The sequence below is a fragment of the Ammodytes marinus genome (assembly GCF_949987685.1).
Source record: "Ammodytes marinus genome assembly, chromosome: 2".
In the NCBI taxonomy this organism is placed as follows: domain Eukaryota; kingdom Metazoa; phylum Chordata; class Actinopteri; order Uranoscopiformes; family Ammodytidae; genus Ammodytes; species Ammodytes marinus.
This window is the reverse complement of record NC_137231.1, coordinates 10,421,402-10,441,165: the sequence shown is the minus strand read 5'-3', so window position 1 is coordinate 10,441,165 and position 19,764 is coordinate 10,421,402. Positions and strand designations below refer to the sequence as shown.

At 43.5% G+C, this 19,764-nt stretch overlaps 3 protein-coding genes across 3 annotated transcripts; 1 reads left to right on the top strand and 2 right to left on the bottom strand.

Annotated features, from left to right (window-relative positions):
* Nucleotides 1-460: 460 nt before the first annotated feature.
* Nucleotides 461-4,319, top strand: ccdc92 (coiled-coil domain containing 92; the record flags this gene model as incomplete). Its single annotated transcript, XM_080046605.1, has 3 exons — nucleotides 461-596; nucleotides 1,510-1,551; nucleotides 3,508-4,319. The coding sequence occupies 3 exons, from the start codon at nucleotides 461-463 to the stop codon at nucleotides 4,317-4,319; spliced, it is 990 nt and encodes a 329-aa protein (XP_079902731.1).
* Nucleotides 4,320-6,912: 2,593 nt separating this feature from the next.
* chmp7 (charged multivesicular body protein 7) lies at nucleotides 6,913-10,547 on the bottom strand. The gene is made up of 10 exons (XM_080049215.1): nucleotides 9,983-10,547; nucleotides 9,697-9,868; nucleotides 9,237-9,422; nucleotides 8,983-9,116; nucleotides 8,594-8,642; nucleotides 8,366-8,485; nucleotides 8,144-8,242; nucleotides 8,000-8,054; nucleotides 7,671-7,904; nucleotides 6,913-7,573 (listed from the first exon to the last, which is right to left on the bottom strand). Exons 1-10 carry the CDS (start codon nucleotides 10,243-10,245, stop codon nucleotides 7,518-7,520), a joined length of 1,368 nt encoding a protein of 455 aa, XP_079905341.1. The 5' UTR covers nucleotides 10,246-10,547; the 3' UTR covers nucleotides 6,913-7,517.
* Nucleotides 10,548-11,819: 1,272 nt separating this feature from the next.
* On the bottom strand, nucleotides 11,820-18,675 carry lgi3 (leucine-rich repeat LGI family, member 3). Its single transcript, XM_080039801.1, has 9 exons — nucleotides 18,405-18,675; nucleotides 17,217-17,288; nucleotides 16,496-16,567; nucleotides 15,178-15,249; nucleotides 14,942-15,013; nucleotides 14,535-14,704; nucleotides 14,255-14,419; nucleotides 14,067-14,157; nucleotides 11,820-13,363 (listed from the first exon to the last, which is right to left on the bottom strand). Exons 1-9 carry the CDS (start codon nucleotides 18,608-18,610, stop codon nucleotides 12,634-12,636), a joined length of 1,650 nt encoding a protein of 549 aa, XP_079895927.1. The 5' UTR covers nucleotides 18,611-18,675; the 3' UTR covers nucleotides 11,820-12,633.
* Nucleotides 18,676-19,764: the final 1,089 nt, after the last annotated feature.

Genomic DNA, 19,764 nt, shown 5'->3' with positions numbered 1-19,764 from the left:
CAGCCTGATTAATGATGATAGGCTACTACACACCCACTCTGCATATTCATTAATGTGCATCCTCACTTTTTTTCGAGCATTTTAGCAACGCCCAGGCTTACGATGTTAACACTTGTTTGGTTGGTTGACGTGCCAAATGGCTTTTATTACGAATGCATTTGATGGTATTATCCAATGGTGATTAGTTGGATCTGTCATCTCAAGCCGATTGTCCATGCCAGTTGGCAGAGAGAGTCACGTTGGAGCACATCCCAAAACCCAGATGTTTATGGGCTAAAGAAATTGTGAGAATGAATGGCTTATTTGCTAGATGGGTTGACTGTTATTTATCCTTTTCTCTCTCTCTCTCTCTCTCTCTCTCTCTCTCTCTCTCTCTCTCTTTCTCTCTCTCTCTCTTTTCTCTGTCACCTGCGTCTGTCTGGTGGTTGCAAGGCCGGTGTGTGTCCGAACATAAACAACCATGGCTTCAGCAAACGTTACTCTGGAGAATCAGCTGCACAGTGCACAGAAGAACCTGCTCTTCCTCCAGCAGGACCACGCCACCACGTTGAAGGGGCTACACGCAGAGATCCGCCGATTACAACAGCAATGCACAGGTGAGTGAGCGCTGACACCATGAGCAGCATCTACGTAAAACTAGCGCCTTAAAGAACTTAGGGGAAATCTTGTGAGAACAGATCATGGAAAGAATAAAAAGGCAGACAATTACAGGTGCATCTGAAAAAAAAAATTGAATATCATGGAAAAGTTAATTAAAAAAGTAAAACTTTAATATATTCTAGATTCATTGCACAAAATGAAAAAAATGTCAGTGCTTTCTTTTGCTATAATTTTATAGCTCATGGAATAAAAAATCCAGTATCTCAAAATATATGAATATTACATAAAACCAATGGATTTATAATACAGAACATTTGACCATGTGGAAAGTATGTTTATCCTATATTAATTTCACTTCATGTGTAATGGATCTACAATATATGAAAGTTTCCTTTTTTGAATCAAATTATCCATCAAAATGAACTTTTCATTGATATTCAAATGTTTTGAGATGCACCTGTGAAAGCCAATGGACATGTGATACTAAAAATCAACCAGGTGCTATGGTGCCTCTATTAATCCTTTTAGAGAGAATATGACGACTTACTGGAAATGCACTCAAGCTTTAAAGCACACTCTGCACTGCAATGATGCAACACAGCAAAACCTTTATTGAGCATTCCACTAGTGATAGCTGTACTCTTCCACAAAGGGAGGATCTAAAGGTGGTCACCCAGGATAACAAGACACTGTGTGCTTTAGCCCTGACGTCCCGTATCCTTGGCTAACCCGTCACTAACGCTGACTTTGAACTCTCACTTATCTTGTTAAATGAATACTCTGCCTTCGGAGAGCAGTGGCACGTTTTCCACAAACATATGTGCTGCGAGTTAGTCTTTGTGGTAAGCTGCTCTTTGGCTCTCTCTTGTGATGCACACATCTAAATAACTCTTTCCTTTTTTTCCACAGACCTGACATATGAGCTCACTGTAAGAAGCTCTGATCCCTCAGGTAAGCCTTCATCCTACTGTTTAGTAAACAGGGCACTCAGATCAGTGTCATAAGTTACCATCAATATGTATGTCCCCTATCTGTAGCTTTATCTAAAATGACTGTTCTCCGGTATGAGTTGAAGTAGAGTAAGATTAACTTCAGGAACTTGTAACAGGTCTCTTTTTTCCACCTAGTTTGATTTTTATTCCAATAATATCTCAGATCACAGCATTTCTCTACCAACCAATTTCACATGCGAAAGTGCACAGCAGCAGACACAACTACAACAGACAAAGCAATACATCTGTGTGTCCTGCTTAAATAGAGGTCTGTGTCAGCCTTGAGAGCAGAGGGCTGCCACCCAGGAAGCAGTGCATTGTGGGACTCGCTGCTGTTCATTAGGGCTCCCCTGCTCATTGCCAGTGGCCCCTCCCCCTACCATCCCATGGCCATGACATGGAGTCACAGCCCTGGTCTGATTGAGACAAAAATCCACTGTCATTATATTTGTTTGAGGTTTAGTACAGTGAAGGCTGCATGCAGTTTAATTCATTGACAGGATAGTGGTGGTGACCCCGTAGATGTGTGTCACTGAACAGCAGGCATTAACATCTCACCAGGATCACAACATGTTGTAGGCTCTTTAGCATGGCTGGCCTAGATATGAGCTATATTATTAGGGCATCCAGTTAGAGGCACTATCATGTTAGTGTTGGACATCTCAGAGATTGGAGTGCAGGAAATCAGATTATCTGTCACAGCGCTAATGCCAAGCCTGCTTAATGCTCAGCAGCCCCAGCTGGGGGGAAATGTATCAGCCAAATTAAGGTAGAGCAACGGTCATCTTCCCTAACCATCCCTGTATTTGATAGGAAACCACTTACACACATTTAAATTCATAATACACAATTGTGTTTTTGCAAATACACAAACAGGGCTGTATAGGCTATGACTGGGTGGGGCAGGGCAGGATGGCGGCAGCAATGATGAAGGTCAGAGGAAAGTAGTGCCCTTGCTGTCTACCGGAGCTCTAATGTGAAACTGGAGCTCTCTGCAGATGAGGTTCCATAGGAGCAAAGTGTCTCCGTCAGCTGACAGACTTACCAGAGTCAGTGTCTGCACTTAATGTACTAACGATTGGTCAGGTCTGGGGATATGTAAGAGGGAGTATGAGGGCCAAGTCATGGAATAAATAAACAAATAGAATTACGAGAATAAAGTCGTACTTTTATGAGAGAAAACAAATCATAGGCTAATTTAGGATGACATACCACCGTAACCTACAAAATTATGGCAAGAGCTATCTAATGGGAATGTCCTTGTCACCCCTGTTTGTCTCAGGTCTCGGGCTGTGCCACAAAGCCCAAGGTAATTTATGATAATGTGGTTCTGCTTTGCCAAGAGATGAAGCATTTCCCTATTTTTGAAAGAAGTAGGTCATAATTCACAAGATGCTCCACGTTCCTCATTTTAATGCACGGGAAAAGACAATATTTCTTCTCTTAAATAACACAATGCCTAAAAGTACGACTTCATTCTCAATATATTGCAATTTATTCTGAAAAGTTTACGACTTTAGTCTCGTTATATTACAACTTTTTTCACCTACTATAACGACTTGATTCTGGTAATATTACAACTTGTGAGTCATAACTTATTCTTATTCTTATTCTATTTATTCTGTTATTTTTGCTTAACATGGCCCTAATACTCCATTGTACTGTATGTGTGCAGAGCTTCTGTTTTAACTGTTCATAATGGTGTGTGTGTGTGTGTGTGTGTGTGTGTGTGTGTGTGTGTGTGTGTGTGTGTGTGTGTGTGTGTGTGTGTGTGTGTGTGTGTGTGTGTGTGTGTGTGTGTGTGTGTGTGTGTGTGTGTGTGTGTGTGTGTGTGTGTGTGTGTGTGTGTGTGTGTGTGTGTGTGTGTGTGTGTGTGTGTGTGTGTGTGTGTGTGTGTGTGTGTGTGTGTGTGCAGACAGCAGCGAGGCGAGATGCCGGGAGCTCCAGAGGAAGTGTGAGGAGCTGGAGGCCCAGCTGAAGAAGAAGGAGGAGGAGAACACGGAGCTGCTCCGAGACCTGGAGCAGAAGAACGCCATGATCTCTGTGCTGGAGAACACCATCAAGGAGAGGGAGAAGAAGTACCTGGAGGAGCTCAAGATGAAGAGCCACAAGCTGGCTGTCCTGTCTGGGGAGCTGGAGCAGAGAGCCAGCACCATCGCCTACCTTACCTCGCAGCTCCACGCCACCAAGAAGAAGCTGTTAGCGGGCAGCTCGTCTGAGGCCAGCCCCAACGTCAGTCCGGTCACCTCGTACAAGCCCACGCCTCCTCCGGCCAAGGACAGGCAGCCGGAAACCCCACGACGCCGCATGAAGAAGAGCCTCTCCCAGCCCCTCCACCCAGAGCTGACGGAGGTGTATCGGCTGGGCCAGGACGGCAGGCGGATGGTCCTGAGGGAGTCTGTAGACGCCATGCCCGACCCCACCCCCTTCCTGCAGGCCGGGAGAGAGTCTCCAGAGCCGCAGGTGGTGCGAGAACGGCACGCGGTTATTCCCCCTATATCGTCTGAGCGTTCCCCCGCCACTTCGCTAGGCGCTGCCGGTGCAAGCCCTCGTCACAGCCCCGCTCGGGACCGCCAGTACAGGGCTCACGTGGGCGTGGCGCACCGCATCTCCCACGTCACCCCTCCCCTGGCCCCCCCGCACGCAGAGCTGGAGACACTGGCAGTGGACCAGGTCAAGGAGGAGAAGGTGGTGCGGAAGCGCTCGGGAGCCGACAGGACAGTTTAACACTGCGATGCTAACATGCTCTGAAACACAGACACTGACAGACAGACACACACATGCAAACAAACACACATGCGCGCACACAAACACACCCACACACATTGCATTACATTGCAAGAGCAGGAAGAAGCCTGAACCACTGTGTAGCCTGCTTTGTACGCAACACTGCAATATAAAATGAATAACAACATTATCCTTTTGTTCCTGGTATTCCATAAAGACTTTTGTTTTTCTTAAAAATATACCTTAGAAAGGTACAACTTTAAAAGCATGCCAAATGTTTCTTATGTACAACACAATGAGATCTTGTATTATACACATCTTGACTTTTTGCTTAGACTTTGACTTTATTCTATCTCATGCGGTGCATACAACAAATTCTCAGCCAAATATCTGCATCAGTGCCTGCTTGACCGGTTCGACCATACTCAAGCTGCGAAGTGTAGTCATGGCTAATAGTAACCTTTACATATCTGTCTGCTTCATCCACTCAACAATAGTCTGGACTGGACATACTGTCTATATGCCTATAGTACTATAGAACAAGATATCTGCAGCTACATAGGGTAGAATTTAAATTATTAAATGAATACTCCGCGAATGTCTTTCATCTTCTTGTGATATCAGTATGATAACGTTACTGTAGTTACAAGCTGCATAATTAAATGTGCAATTGAGATTTGCTGGTGAAAGGTGAAGGTTGTAACTGCACCTTTCCTTTGTGGACATGCAACAACAGCAGAGGTGCATATGTGAATATGCAGTAGAAAGGAGAGTGAAAAGGGCGTCTATTTGTGAGTGTGTGTGTGTGTGTGTGAGAGAGAGAGAGAGCGATAGAGAGAGTGTGTGTGACAGAGAGAGACGATGAAGGCCCATGAGAGAACAATATGATTGATGTTATTTGTGATACCAGGGCATTTTTGAAAATTCTGCTGTAATAGGATTTTGTGATATTACTAATTGTACTTTATAAAGGCTGTACATTTGTAATGAAATCTTTTTTAATTTATTGTTTAATAGAGTACACAAAAAGCACCTCAGATAACGACGGACGTCACGGCACCACAAAAATGACAGTAATTATAACCACTAAATAATAATCTGCTTTTCACCTTAATATTACCTGTTCTTGAAGTATACGTATAAATCAATACAATAAAGCAATGCTTCTTCGGTTACTCGGTTTCTGTTTGCACTGATAGGTGGTGACAAATGAAAGGAACAGGCTATATGAAGTGTTTATGAAAGGCATTGGGCCATTATGAGCCACCAAAACAACTTTGAAGCTCCCTAAGGAACTGAACTGAGGGGGAAAGATTATTGTGTTTTTGATGGTTGTGGAGAGCACTGTCTGTCTGAAAATGTTGCTCTAATATCTCCCTTCGGTGTTCAGTGTGGTTGAGATCCGGTGATTGCAAAGGTCATAGCATATGGTTCACGTCATCATATTCGGACTGAAGTGCATTGTTAAAGTTAACTTCAAAAATTATTATCAAGATTACTCTGAAGAGTCTGTTGTTGCAGAAAGCAGAGTGCCTGTCTATACAATTATGTGTATGTAGTTCAATCAGTTGGCCATCGGGTGTCCTCCTTGACCCAGTGAAAGATTAGTGGTGGACGTCAGTGGAAAACGGGACATCATTTCTGAACTGAAAATAAACTAAAACCTGCTCGAATGTCCACTGATTCAAAATTAACTGGAAAAGAAAGGGTCATGTGATGTCTGAAACACATGACAAAAAAGCCTCTGCTATGGGCCAACCATAAACCAGGATTTAAAAAATGAACATGAACCCAACCCTTTAGTTTTGATACTGACAAAAAAGTATTACTCCCGATATCATGGCATTTGTTTTTATACATAATGCTCTTTACAATGTAGAAGTATGGATGTGCTATATTTGCTTGCTTGCTTGCTGTTGGAACTATGTCATTATTGTGCAGAAACATTGACACAGATCAACAGCCGAGCTGGACCACAGGCTAATGCTGTAAAATATATATTAGAAATTAACTAAATCAGTGAATATATTTCAGCTCTATGAAAGTGCAAGCAGCGTGATCTTGTGGACTGGTGAAATAACAGGGACCCCTGGTGGTCAAATGATGTACTTACAAAATATGCATTTGATATTCTGAAGAAAATAAAAAGTCAGATATTATGAAAAGTAAGTTTAAACTTTTATCAAGTCACGTCACTATTCCAAAAACTGTGTTTTGTCAACCTCATAATGGCAACAGATGTTAAAAGAGATGATCGGAATTAGAAGTTTAATAATATGGAGGTGTCCTGTATCATAATACCAGTATGCCTTGGTCCAGGTTGCCAAGTCCTTTTTTGTATTAAAAATGATATAGGCTCACAAGTGTCCCAGATTTTGAGCCAAAGCTTTCGAGGTGTAGTGCCCCACTAAAATAAACCCAGTGTGAAATAGCCTTCACTTCAGGGAAGTGTGCAAATCAACCATAACTGCTGAGTGGAACTAGTTCAATTGGATTCACTCTCATACAAAAAGAGTAGTTTCTCCACAGCTATGTCTCTGCTTCCAACATTGTCACTCACATAGAAAATAGCACCAGAAACAAATGGTTAAAATACATTTTTTATTTTGAGAAACATATTTGGTTAAGCTCACTTAAGGTAGGCTTCTCAGTCCTCACAGGCATGTTGCAGTGAGACTCAATAGACTCATGGTTGTAATTATTATTGAATGAATGAATTCATTCATTCATTTGGCATAATATTCTCTTGGCTTTCATTTTCATATTTACAGTCCAAAAGGCCACTCAATACATTCTACAGGACTGCCAATGAAGGACACTTGCAAACATTAATAACACACGATAAACCACAAATACAGTTGTTCTCTTGCTGTTAAAATACCACAAAATTCTGCATTCCTAGTGGCGACATACCAAAGAGCATATTCTTGTGTTGAAAGTTTTACTTTTTAGTGGTGATCCTTCAGAGCATGATGGAGGAAAATATATATATATTTATTTTTATCGTTTTTGGCATACCTCCACAGGAAAGGCATTTACATTTTCATTTAATGAAGGAAAGTGCATTGATTTCATCCTGATATGGATTTTACAACTCTTTTTTTTTTTACTTCCATGAACTCTCACTCATAGAACATTTTGAATAAATATAGTTTTATATGTGGACTCAAACTTGCCATGGTTTGTTTTGCTTGTGCATCACTGTGCAGGCTCTAATCTCCGGCCTGGTGACGCTATCTTCACCTGTTGTATGCCTGGAAAAGAGAGGTGACCATACATGAGTTACTGCAACCCTTTTTTTTGCAAACCAGTAGAGAAAAAAAAAACGAGGAAGAATCGGAAAGCGCAAACCTGAATCTGTAAGGGTTAACTGGTTCAACTCTTCCTCCAGCTCCTCGGTGCTAATATCCACGTGGCTGAAAGGTACAGCGGGCAGAGAACTGAGCAGGTCGCTACCTGGGAGACTGGGCTCCCCGGAGGGCCGCAGACCAGATGTTGGAACATCAGGGAAAGTGGTGATGGAATCCAGCTTTGACTCGTCCAACAAAGATCTAAGTTCTTCCTCCAACTCATCCATGTCTTCATCTACAAAACAAAACAAAAGAACAATTCAAACTTAAATCGCCTGGATATTCCAATGTACAATATATTAAAAATATGGCACCAACAGTACGGCATACCTGCACCCCCCACACTGGATATAGTTTGGTTCACCTCATCTTGAGTGTCACATAACTGGTAAAAAATCATAGAGAAAATGTATTAGATTTGAGATTTAAATAATACAATAAAAATGTATCGTTGCCTTAAAATAAAATGGCTACCTCCTGGATTTGATCCACAAGGTTCTCGGCACGTTCCACAGTCACATCCTTGAGAGAGAGTCTCAGAGCTGCCACTCCAGCCTGATAGGATTGAATAACCTACAGAATACATCCAACACACATTCACAATAATGTAAAAAAAAAACACAGAACAAGCCAAAAGAACTTGTTTACAGACAAAGTGCACACAGAAAAAGTGTTGATGTTCGCTCTGCCTCTCACCATCTTATCAGTGTGTGCCTGGGCTACTCTGTCCAGGATTCCTCTGATCGACTCCAGTTGGCCGAACAAGTTGTCTGCTCTCTTCTCCAACCGTTTGCGGCCTCTTAAACACCTCAGGGCCTATGGGATAGAAGGGAATCATCACCACTGATTGAACCCAGTGCTATAACGTTTGCTCTGCGAAACCAAAATAAAATGGGTTCTTGCGCAGGTCTCTAATATTATTACCTGTGGTTTCTTTCCGTCCCGGAGCAGCATCCTGACTTCCTCTGTGCACCTGCGCTTAGATAATGCAAAGCAGCTTTAGCAAAAATCTCAATGATATGTATTTCACAACCATTTGTAACTGCAGCCCCTCTGGCTATTATTAACCCATTACCTGGAAAATAAGAAGATGGGTAAGCAGTAACTTGCACTTATGGCACTGGTAATATCACAGATGGAACAAGTTAATCCTGACTTCATCACATATTGTTAATGTCACTGTCTAAAACCATAGCAACAACTTTTGGCCCAAATGGTGTGCCTTGCTTAAACATGCCTACCACGCCCTTACAGTTTAATGACATACACAATCCGTCAATACTCATTCTAGTTTCATATTTGAGTTGATGTACTTGTCAGCCTCAAGGCCCAGTTTCTCCACCCGCTCTCCCAGCAGCTTCTCACTGCGCTGCAGATGGTAGATTCCTATGTCCACGTCACTGACGGGGGACACGCGATCCTGCCCAGCCTGACAAAACTTAACAATCTGCAAAAGAGACACACAAAAGAGAATGAAAGGAGACACAACTTCAATTGTTTACTGACAAATTACATTCCAAGACTTTTGAGTCCACAGTTTGTGTCAGGAAAGGTTACACTTCTTCACCTTCTCGCCCTCGTGCAACGCGACCATCACTTGCTTGTCCCTTTGCAGCTGCAGGAGAGCCATACACAGCGTGCTCTCGTCGGCACAGACGTCAGAGGAGAGAGCGCAGAGCTCTTGAAACGACAGGATGGGGCGGCTTGCAAACTCACTGCCGCGGTACACCCCGAGTAACTGTGCTGCTTTCTCCTGGAAAACCAACAAGATAAGATTAGTTGCCATAAAAAAAACTTTAATGTAGGACTGAAATAAAAGAGAAACCATTCAGCATGATTGCAGTAAGCCACACACATTAAGTACAGTATAGTTCAGTGGCACACTAGTTTAACATGTATTTATTAATTTCTATTGAAACTTTGCACTGAACAAAATATGTATTAACAATAACTGAAAACAAACAACAAATGCAAAAGTACAGTAATGTATTGTAGTGGAATTACATCATGAAACGAGTGTGACAAACCTTCACTAGTTCAATAACAACAAAGGGTTCCTGCAGTGACACCTGGCTGCTCCCCAGCAGAGTGGAGAAGGTCCATTTCAGAGGCTTTACCAGCAGCAGGCCAACGCCCCAGGACAGCCAGCCACAGTCCACGTTAGCAGCAAACTCAGACTCCCTCTGGATCTTCCCACATCTGGCACGGGTTAAAATACACACAATATAACCAGGCTGACCCAGAGAGAGAGACAGGGACAGTTAGTGCTACTGGCACAGACCCAGAGAGAGAGACAGGGACAGTTAGTGTTACCTGGCCATGGACTGGATGACAGTCGCCAGGCCCAGCGGAGACTTCTCTTTCCTCCTGAAGGTCTGGTTGAGCTCCTGCACACTGACACACACGGCCCCGCGGTCCCTGCAGCTGCTTATGACCAGAGCCGTCCAGAAGTCCATCTTACTGTCCCAGTCCGTCGTGTTGACGTCTCGGTTCTCCTTGAAGTCGGAGAACATAACATTCATCCGCTCGTCGTCGTCCCACTCAGGCGGCGGCGTCATTACAGCGGAGTTAGACATTCGTAAAACCCAAGTCCGAACTTTTAGCTAAACCCCTTTATCCAATAGCAAGTTAGAGGCAGACAGCTTGCGCAGCTAAAGTTAGCTGATATAGCTAACGTTAAGTTAGCTAGCAACATCCACCTCCTGCCCTCACTCTTTACTGTCAAACTAATATCAACACTTAACGTCCAGTAACGTTAAGCTCAAATATCGTCTGTGGAAGAATACATGAGAGCAGTGGTTCACATGTCGCTGTCAGCTATCAAAGCGAAACCTTCAATTCACCATGATGCATTGATATTTGGCTAACACACGCTAGGTCTCACATATCAACAACAACATATGGATGCACGCGCGATTTAAAATTCAGAACCGTGCGAAGGGGCGGCGATTCCACCCCTTAATAAAAGTTCGATGATTTTACCCACGCAGACATCCTGATGCACAAAGCAAGCACACCTGAAACTTTGCTCACGAACATTGTACTTGCGTTGTTAATGCGCATCTCTGCGCAAAAGGCTTGATCTTTTTTCTCAGGATACATTTGTTCTTTTCGAGATGGTTGAAATGTTTTAGTTTGACTCAATAAGCCAGCGACTACAACGGGCTTGTAGTCAAATACAATAAAGTATAACATTTATCATTTCGTTTATTCAAGGGGGGGACAACGGGGCTCAAGCTGCGTGCGGCAGGCGGCAGCACACAGAAAGTCAGGATGCATTTAGGCTACGTTGAAACAGTTCCAAAATCCTGGTTATGATTAAATTGGTTTCATGGCAGCCTTTATGGCACCGCATCATGTTTTTCTCCACTGGAAGGGCACCCTAGAGGGCACTGCATCATGTTTTTGTGCACACTGGGCCTCAGAGGGTAAATCAAATCAGTTAGGCTATATCTATGAAGCCCAATATAACAAATAGAAATAGCCATACCTCATTGTTCTTCAGTCCGAACACAATATGACTCCCAGAGGAAAACTTTACCGAATGAAAAAGTTGAAGAAACTTCAGGGAGAGTGACAGAGGAAGGGATCTCACTCTGTCACATGTAGGCACAGATGGCTTATAACAGACCAATAGGAAAATCACGAAGGAACATTCTCAATGACAACATTTGTGCATGCATGTGAAAAGTATGAATGCAGGAAGACTTCCGATGCTGCCAGAAGAAGGACCTGAGCCTCACCGTCTCCTCGCCACCGTGGAGGGAACTTTATCATATTTTATCCTCCATCATCCAACAGGTCACTTTTGCCGCATTTTCTTTTGACCCCACCGGCCCACCAGTGCTTTTGGTATGTATTGTACAACTCAAAGGACATCATACACCATCATCCAGATCTAACAGCACATACTTACTGATGTGGTCCGGATTCTTTAGGATTAGAAAGGTAATTGTTACCAAATAAGACATAGGACACAGGACTTTTTAGGGGCCATAAACAGGATTTAATTGTACCCCTTTCTCACCCACCCTTCCATGTGCAAACGTACATAGCAACTAATCGATTTGAGACTGTACATTAAGAAAAGCATAGGGTAGCATTAGAACTATAACTTAATTATACATTCTCTGATCTTCTTATAGCTCAAAGTTGGTACACCCCCCAAAAGTCCCCCCAAAAACACTCTTATATAGCAGGGAGAAATGTTGAGATTCAGGCTCTTTGACAAAATCAAGGAATAGGTCTTTAAAAACTTAAATGAAAGGAAAATAAACAGAGCTGTAATCAAGTAAGTCCAAGTTTTCAGTTCATTTCTAGGCCCCTCGCTTAGTATGCACATGCCTCAGGCAGCCTCTGATCCCACGCTATTATTGCAGAACGAACATCAAATCCAAAACAGATTCAAGGGTATCTCATATCATACAGAGATAATCACAATCAAGTATTTTAAGTATTGCAATGGTAAGTATTGCTTGTTTTACATAGTTATGTCATTTTTACCGTGCCATGCAAAATGCTATGCAGCAAGACTACATTGTGTATCTCACAAAACTTTCGAGGTTTAACAGTCACTTACAATATCCAGTCTCTCATCCAGTGAATATTTCAGTTGATGCACATGCACATCGTTTTCACATTAGTAAAGGACAGTATACAATATGATACTTTCAAAAAAGAATTGGCCAAGATATATGGCTGGCAGAACAGAAGCAGGGGAGCGGCAGTGCCATCACCAGTGTTGACATGTTACTCTTGCAATTGACACATAATTTCATTCAGATGTTAAGGGATAGTGCATAAACATATAAAATTAAACATTTGATTAGTTGCCTCGCTTCAAACATCCTGTGGAACAGCAGAGCTGTAGTAACATGGCTTAAATATTTTGCAGTCTTTCATACATTTGGCACGTGTGGATAAATGCTCAGAAACACCACCTTTTCGCTCCGACCATAACGTGTCTACTTGGCACTGAGATCCACCAGCAGGTGCTGGTAGGCCAGGGTGTTGCCTTTGAAGCTGGCGGCCAGCATTATGTCCTTGTTGTCGACGGATACCAAGCTGAAGGCCCGTGGGGCTCTCATGTTGAGCTCCTGGAACAGCTGAAAGCGCTGGGTGAGGTCATCCCACAGGTAGACTCTGGAGAAGGAGAAATCACTCCCCAGGATGAGGTACTGACGAAGGCCCACTGTGAACGGATACACTGCCATGGAGCCCCTGGAGGGTAGAGTCTGGATCTCTACAAAACGCTGCCCTTCCCAGCGCAGGATCTTGGAGTCGCCAATGAAGCGTGTGAGGCAGAGGTAAAGGACTTTCCTCACCCAGAAGTGCTTCACCATCTGGACATCTGCTAGCTCTGTGATCTGGGAGAAGAAAGCAAACTGCTTCTGGCTTCGATTCCACTGGTAAACCACCGGGGGCTGAGAGGCGCTGGAGAGGATGAGGTGAGGCTTCCCCCCGACATCCAGGAACTCCACATGGGTGTCCCGATGCCAGGGATGGAGGGACTGGTGGGAGTAGAAGCCATTGCTGTTCCAGCGGTAGATGCTGGTGGAACCCGCCTTAGAGCTGTCCGCAACTATAAAGTACCACTCGTCATCCAGCTGGAAGGTGTCCACGAAGTTGGGCTTCCTCACACGAATGGTGTCAATGTCTTGGATCTTTACGAAGCGCTGCGGGTCCTCTTCCCACCTGTGATGACAACAAGGTTTTAATTTTATTCCTAAAGCTCTTAAGAATCGAAGGACTGGTTTGAGAGTTTGGGAATTATGCTAATTTCTTTTCTTGTCCAGAGTTAGATGAGAGGATCGATACCAATGAGGTCTTTGCAGTAAATTTGAAGCTCCAGTCAGCAGCCGGTTAGCTTAGCTTGGCAAAAACTCTGGAAACTGGGGGAAACAGCTATCTTGGCTCTTCCAACCCATCATCACATTATTTTTTTTTCATCCATCCAAATGGAACAGTAAAAATGTCAATTTGCCATTTTACGAGGGGTTATGTGCCAGACTATTTCTTAGTGGGGACGGTTGCCAGGCAACCAGCATAGACTCAGGGTAGTTGGGCTACTGGTTCTGGCCAAGAAATATAGTCTGATGAAAAAAAAGGAAATAATAACTTTTTTAAATGTATTTGTATTTATTTAGAGTTTTTAGACATGGGGGGCTTTGTGACCTTTGGACAGTAAGGCAAGCTTTCCCCCCATCATGTTTCCATTCTTTATGCTTAGCAATACTAGTGGTCTGCTGACTCTAGTGACATAATAATGTGATGTTGATCTTCTCATCTTATTCTGAAGAAGAAGGCGAATCAGCGTATTTCCCAAAATGTAAAGCAATGGACAATTATTTACTATGATAGAACATTTTTAATTGACAAATAAAATTGCAAGCCTTACTTGTAGATATGAGATCCACCAAAAAGTTGAGCCACGACCATGTAAAGGCTGTTGCTTATCACCACCGGTTTGCAAAACACAGCCGAGCGAGCTGCAAGGCAGATACACAGAAGCCGAAAAGCCATAAACGTTCATTTTCTTCAACATAGATTGGTACAATATTTACGCTTCGATAGTCGCCAACTTACAGGTGATGTTATGAAAAGTCCTGAAGACCATCTCCACGTGATCCCATACATACAAGGTGCAGAACCCTGTATCAGGCTGTGCAAAGGCCACAAACTGATCCCCGTTGAACTCGTAGGACTCCACTGACACCGAGTGGAACTTGAAGGTCTCATAGACAGCAAAGTCTACGAGAAAGACAACACAGAATTAGAATAGGCTTTCTCATCATCAACCGAGTCCTACCAAGTCCTACCAAGCCACCATCTGTGGGGACATGCTGTGAAAGAAATGAGGGCAAACCTGCGCTGATGCAGTTGAAGTCTCTTGGCGCGAGGTCGTGGATTCTGCGTCCCTGGAATTCAAAGGGGCTGGCGCAGTAGATAGCAGGAACAGAAGTGTTGGTCTTCTCCATCCAGTCTACCAGCCACTTGATCTTACAGTCACAACGGAAAGAGTTTCCCCGCAAGTCCCTGAGCAATGGATGACGAAAAGAGAAAATATGGCAAACTTAAACCTTTGAAACATAACAGGAAGCAAAAAAAAAAAAAAAAGACAAAAAGACGTGCACAAGACAGTTTTGCAGATGAGTCTGGGAGTCCTCAGGGAACCCCAGCATAGCAACATTTCTTAGTGACAGATTGTAGGGTCAGAGCTCTTGGTATGTTAGGGGCACTGCTTTGATTTCAGGGAGGGCATAGTACACTTACAAATCTGTGAGGATGTCTAGATGTTTGAAGAGATCTCTTGGCAGCTGCTGCAGGTTGTTGTTGGAGAGAGATCTGAAAAAAATCCATAAAAAGAAATAGCTATCATTATGCCTCTCTTGATAGTCTGTAATTGTTGATGAAACTGTGCCTGCGTTTTAGCTTCATCGAATTGTACAAAGTTACAAATGGTAGGGGAGGAATGTTCTCCGTTTTATTGGCTCAACCAAAATACTTACAGATGAGTCAGGGATTTGAGTCCTCTGAAGGTATACTTTGAGAGAGCCTGGATGTCATTATTCTCAATGAACCTGGGAAGAGAACGGACCATTCATATCTCACACGGTGACAACCGACTTTGAATTTCAGCCAGTATTATTGAATGTCATCTTTGTTTGGAAAGGAGGCTGTGTTGTCAGTGTGGGGTTCAACAGGAGAGGGGCTGTAAGCAGCAATTACTTCAGTAATAGCACCGTCTGCATCTGGCAGATTTACGATCAAAAGCCTTGAGGAATAAGTCCTGGTTTCAAGAACATTTTATGCCCTTTGATTAATGTGAAATCCTAGGCACAGAGTCAGTGCAGCGAGTGTTAGAAAGGCCTGCCTGTCAGCATAATCTGAGCCTATCACGTCTTTGTGTTGTCTATTGATAGTTGAGGACATACAATACAGCATGTGCCGACTCTTTGGAGGTGGCGGGATCTGAGAATATGACTTTATTAGCATGCACAGCGGGCAGCGACGTTAGTACGGTGATGCATAGAGGCCTGATGGCTGGGCTGCAGCCAAACCCCACACAGCGAGCAGCTTGAGGCATGGCCATCTCAGAAAAAGCTGCACACCCCCGAGCCATCAGCTAACTACTCTCTAAAGCCCATCTATTCACAGAATGGCATATTCAGCTTTATGGCACGACGGAGGCGGTGTGCTGGCTTTCACAAGAAGATTTATTTCCAGTTTTACTTTTGGCATTCCTAGCCATACTGCAGAGTCCAGTCTTGAAATCTCACAGTGCAGCCTTGAGTCAAGTTAATTCTATTCATTTGACAGATATATTAACATATTTAGACTTGCTGTACCAAATCATTCAAAGAAGTCATCAGTGCATGACGGAAAACCTGTTTAAAAGTGTGCTTTAAAGCCAGCTCCAAAATGTATAAGAGGAGAAGAGACAAAGTCAGCTCACACAGCAGTATTCATTGACCGTTTGCTAAAGATTTGCTAACATAAACCACCATTAGCTAAGTAAGGCCATAGTGCGTAAACTCCTTAGTGTACTGATCTGAGCAAATGTGGGTTTTACTGCTTATCTGTTTAACTTGCCATTTATATTATAAAAGTATGTGTTTTTTAGTATTTCATATGTTACATGGGCTCCCTTTTAAAACCGGTTCTTTAACAACAACATCAAAAAATACTTTGATTACATTATTATTTGAGGGCATTTTGTCAATATTTTCAAAAATATTGTACACCTGAACACAGCAAGTAAAAGGCCTATAGGAAAAATCATTTCTGAAGTAGCAGTAGCTAATTAGCTGAACGGTAAACACTTACAGGTACTGCAGGTGAGACAGACCAGCAAAGGCATCATCAGAAATCTTTGTGAATGTGTTGGAGTTCAAGAGCCTGCAAAAAGGAATCGATAATGATCAGTATGTGCATGTCAAGCGGATTGTAATATCTTGAAATAATAGTTTCAATTTGTGTCAATTGGCAAATATATATAAAGATATGCATATATTTTTTAAATAACTTCAAAAAAATGAATTCCTAAAAATACCCAGAGTCTCGGTCCCCCTCTTAATAATCCAAAGTATTTACAGCCAATAGATAAATGCATTTTGAAACCTACACAAACACATGCAGACCCACACGCCAGCACACACACACAGATGGACGGACACGAGAACACACTCATGATTGCATCTCAGTAGATAAACGGCCCTTTGTCCGGCAGAGCAGAACTGAAGGGGGTCAGTGTGTGGCAATGACACTGATACAGAGCCACTTTACTCTTATTACTGCTATGTCACCACTGTTTGCAATAACCATTCATTTCTAGTAGCTGAAGTCACTTCTTTCATTGTCAATGCGAAACAAAAGATGTCTGCTGTGTGCTTACAGTGTCTGCTGTGTGAAAACACGCGTGTGCGACATTGGGAGTCGTGACGTGCACGTGTAAACAGGGACAACTGGTTGGGAGAGAGGATCAAGAGCTTGTGGTGTTTTAGAAGTTGTGAAATATAGCTCTGTTGTGGGGTTAGTAGACACTCACAGGAACTGCAGCAGTTGAAGGTGTGAGAAAGATCCCTCTGGGATGGTAGTGAAGGCTGCGTTCACCATCGTCCTGTGCAGACAAACAACAGTTATTATCACTGTGTGTGTGTGTGTGTGTGTGTGTGTGTGTGTGTGTGTGTGTGTGTGTGTGTGTGTGTGTGTGTGTGTGTGTGTGTGTGTGTGTGTGTGTGTGTGTGCGCGTGTGTGTGGGTGTGTGTGGGTGTATCAGGTGAAGGTGAAGATTAAACAGGAGGTTTTTCCGAAGCTTTGGAAATGTCAGCATGTGTTTTAAAGTGGTCTCAACCACAGCGTTGACTGTGGCACTTTTTAATTTCTTTCTTTTTTAAAACTAGGACACGCAAGTTGCTTCTCCACTTCTTGACTCCTTCTCTTTTGTAAAATGAGGGCAGCTCCAGCAGCCTGTGTGCTCACAAATTGAAATCCCTTGACCGTTTGAACCCACTGTTCAATCCACATGCGATGGGGGGGGGGGGGGGGGGGGGGTCAATATCAGATGATTTAGAGCACTTTGTCACCTCCTCAGCGAAACATAACCTCCCCCCCTCATCAAGTGTAAAGCTCTCCATTTCATTATATGTGGAATTTATCGAGCGTATCTCTGTACCCTCTTCAAGAAGATCGAATCTCTAACAGGACAAGAAGGTCTCCTGCAGTGATATAGGGGAATCTATTGTTAGTGTTCCTCCCTGGAGCTTGACATCATTTTACTTCGTTGCTCACTCAATGTTCGGCATATTTTATACAGTAAAAGGGACATGATTATCACTCTTCATATGTAGTTCTGTCTGACAAAACATCTCCCTGGTAATCCAACACACATCACATCACTATAACATCAGTAGGAAACATAAGCTGTAGTCACTTTCAGGTCATTATAAAAGACAAGTAGGGTTTGAGCATCATTAAATAATGGAGGGTGACATCAGTGAGGTAGCCATCTGTACCAGCCTGTATACTGCTGGGACCTCATGCAGGTCATTAAAAAGATGCTTTTGGCGAGTTAAAGACAGACAGACAGACAGACAGACAGACACACACACACACACACACACACACACACACACACACACACACACACACACACACACACACACACACACACACACACACACACACACACACACACACATACACACACACACACACACACAAATCTTGGACTCACAGAGAGATAATTCCAGGTGGAAAGCTCTTGGGAATGGCCTTGGTGTCCACACAGAAAGCACTGTCTTTGGTGCAGGAGCAGGTAGCAGGACATCGGGGTACCTTGGGGGCTCTCCTGGCATTGGATTCCCCAGGCAGCAGGCAGAGACACAGGCACAGGACCGACAAGCAGAGCAGCCCCGTCCATCTCCGGCCGGGCTCCACCATCCTTCAGGCAGTAGGGAATGGGTGTGTTATGAGCTTCTAGAAGTTTCTCCTCAGTGAGGGTTGGCTTGTTGAGAGAGGCGATGGACAGCTTGCCTTCAGCCCCGGCAGCTCCGATAATAATGCTGAGCGCAGAGTTGAGATAGAGAGAGAGAGGGAGAGAGAGGGAATGGGTGAGAGAGAAAGGAAAGAAGGGAGGAGGGAGGAGGGAGAAGGAAGGTATAGTCCTGTGTGGGTGCTCTGCAGCTTCCCTGGATCCGCGCAATCTAGAATTCTCCCTGTCTTTTTCTCCCAGGAGCTGTTGCCAGAGTGCACACTGCTGCAGGAATGACTAGCAAGGGAAGGATGCTTTCTCCGCACCAGGACCTGTAGGCAGCACAGTCGCTGACAATGAATTATTTACTATCGCGCACCCAGAAAAGAACCTGAAAAACGACAGCAGGGAGAGAGAGAGAGAGAGAGAGAGAGAGAGAGAGGGAAAAGAGAGAGAGAGAGGGATGAGGAGGTGCAGGGGCCAAAAGCTCACATCAGTGTTGATGGAAGATTAGACTGCCATGTACTGCGGCGCTCTTATCAGGTGTGAAGTCGCGTCAAGCCGCTGCAGTCATGAAAGCAAACAAGGAGGCATCATGGGAAAAGATGCAAGGGGAAAACAATGTGTGTGCGCGTGCAGCAGTGTGTTGACTGTGGTTGTTTATGTGTGTGTGGGAGGGAGTTTGTATTCTAGCAGTTTCCAAAAAGAATCCACTTCAAAGCATGAAGGAACACAGTGAACCCAAGAAGAAAAAAAGAAAAGAATACATTGAACAAACCAGATGTAGATGGTGTATTTTTTTTTTTTAGTTTAATAACATTTTTATTTTGAAAAAAACATGACCCATGAGATGACACAAAAGATGAATGACACTTTACCCACTATAGTAGATTTAAAAGGAACGATCTAAATCAAAGCAGCAAAGGCCAAGATCTACTGACTGAGTTTAAAATATGGTCGAGCTCCACTAGATCCTACAATTCCCATGATGCAACCCAAAGACGTCTTACCCCCCCCTCAGACTTTTGAAGGAGCGATAGGATACATCACTCACCTGCTTTCTCTCCTTGTTTCACGTGTCAAATAGTGGAGTTCTCCCGTCAGATCATTTAGGATAAAAGAA

Bases quoted from the DNA above. Each gene is read 5' to 3' on its own strand.
- chmp7 (XM_080049215.1), bottom strand. From the start codon at position 10,245: ATGTCTAACTCCGCTGTAATGACGCCGCCGCCTGAGTGGGACGACGAC. The intron at 9,117-9,236 runs GTGAAGAAGTGT...TCTCTTTTGCAG, and splicing joins CGTTGCACGAGGGCGAGAAG to ATTGTTAAGTTTTGTCAGGC. The intron at 7,905-7,999 runs GTATGCCGTACT...TTTGTTTTGTAG, and splicing joins ATCCAGTGTGGGGGGTGCAG to ATGAAGACATGGATGAGTTG.
- lgi3 (XM_080039801.1), bottom strand. From the start codon at position 18,610: ATGGTGGAGCCCGGCCGGAGATGGACGGGGCTGCTCTGCTTGTCGGTC. The intron at 15,014-15,177 runs GTAAGTATTTTG...GATTTTTTTCAG, and splicing joins CTCAAATCCCTGACTCATCT to ATCTCTCTCCAACAACAACC. The intron at 14,705-14,941 runs GTAAGTGTACTA...TCCATTGCTCAG, and splicing joins CTAGACATCCTCACAGATTT to GGACTTGCGGGGAAACTCTT.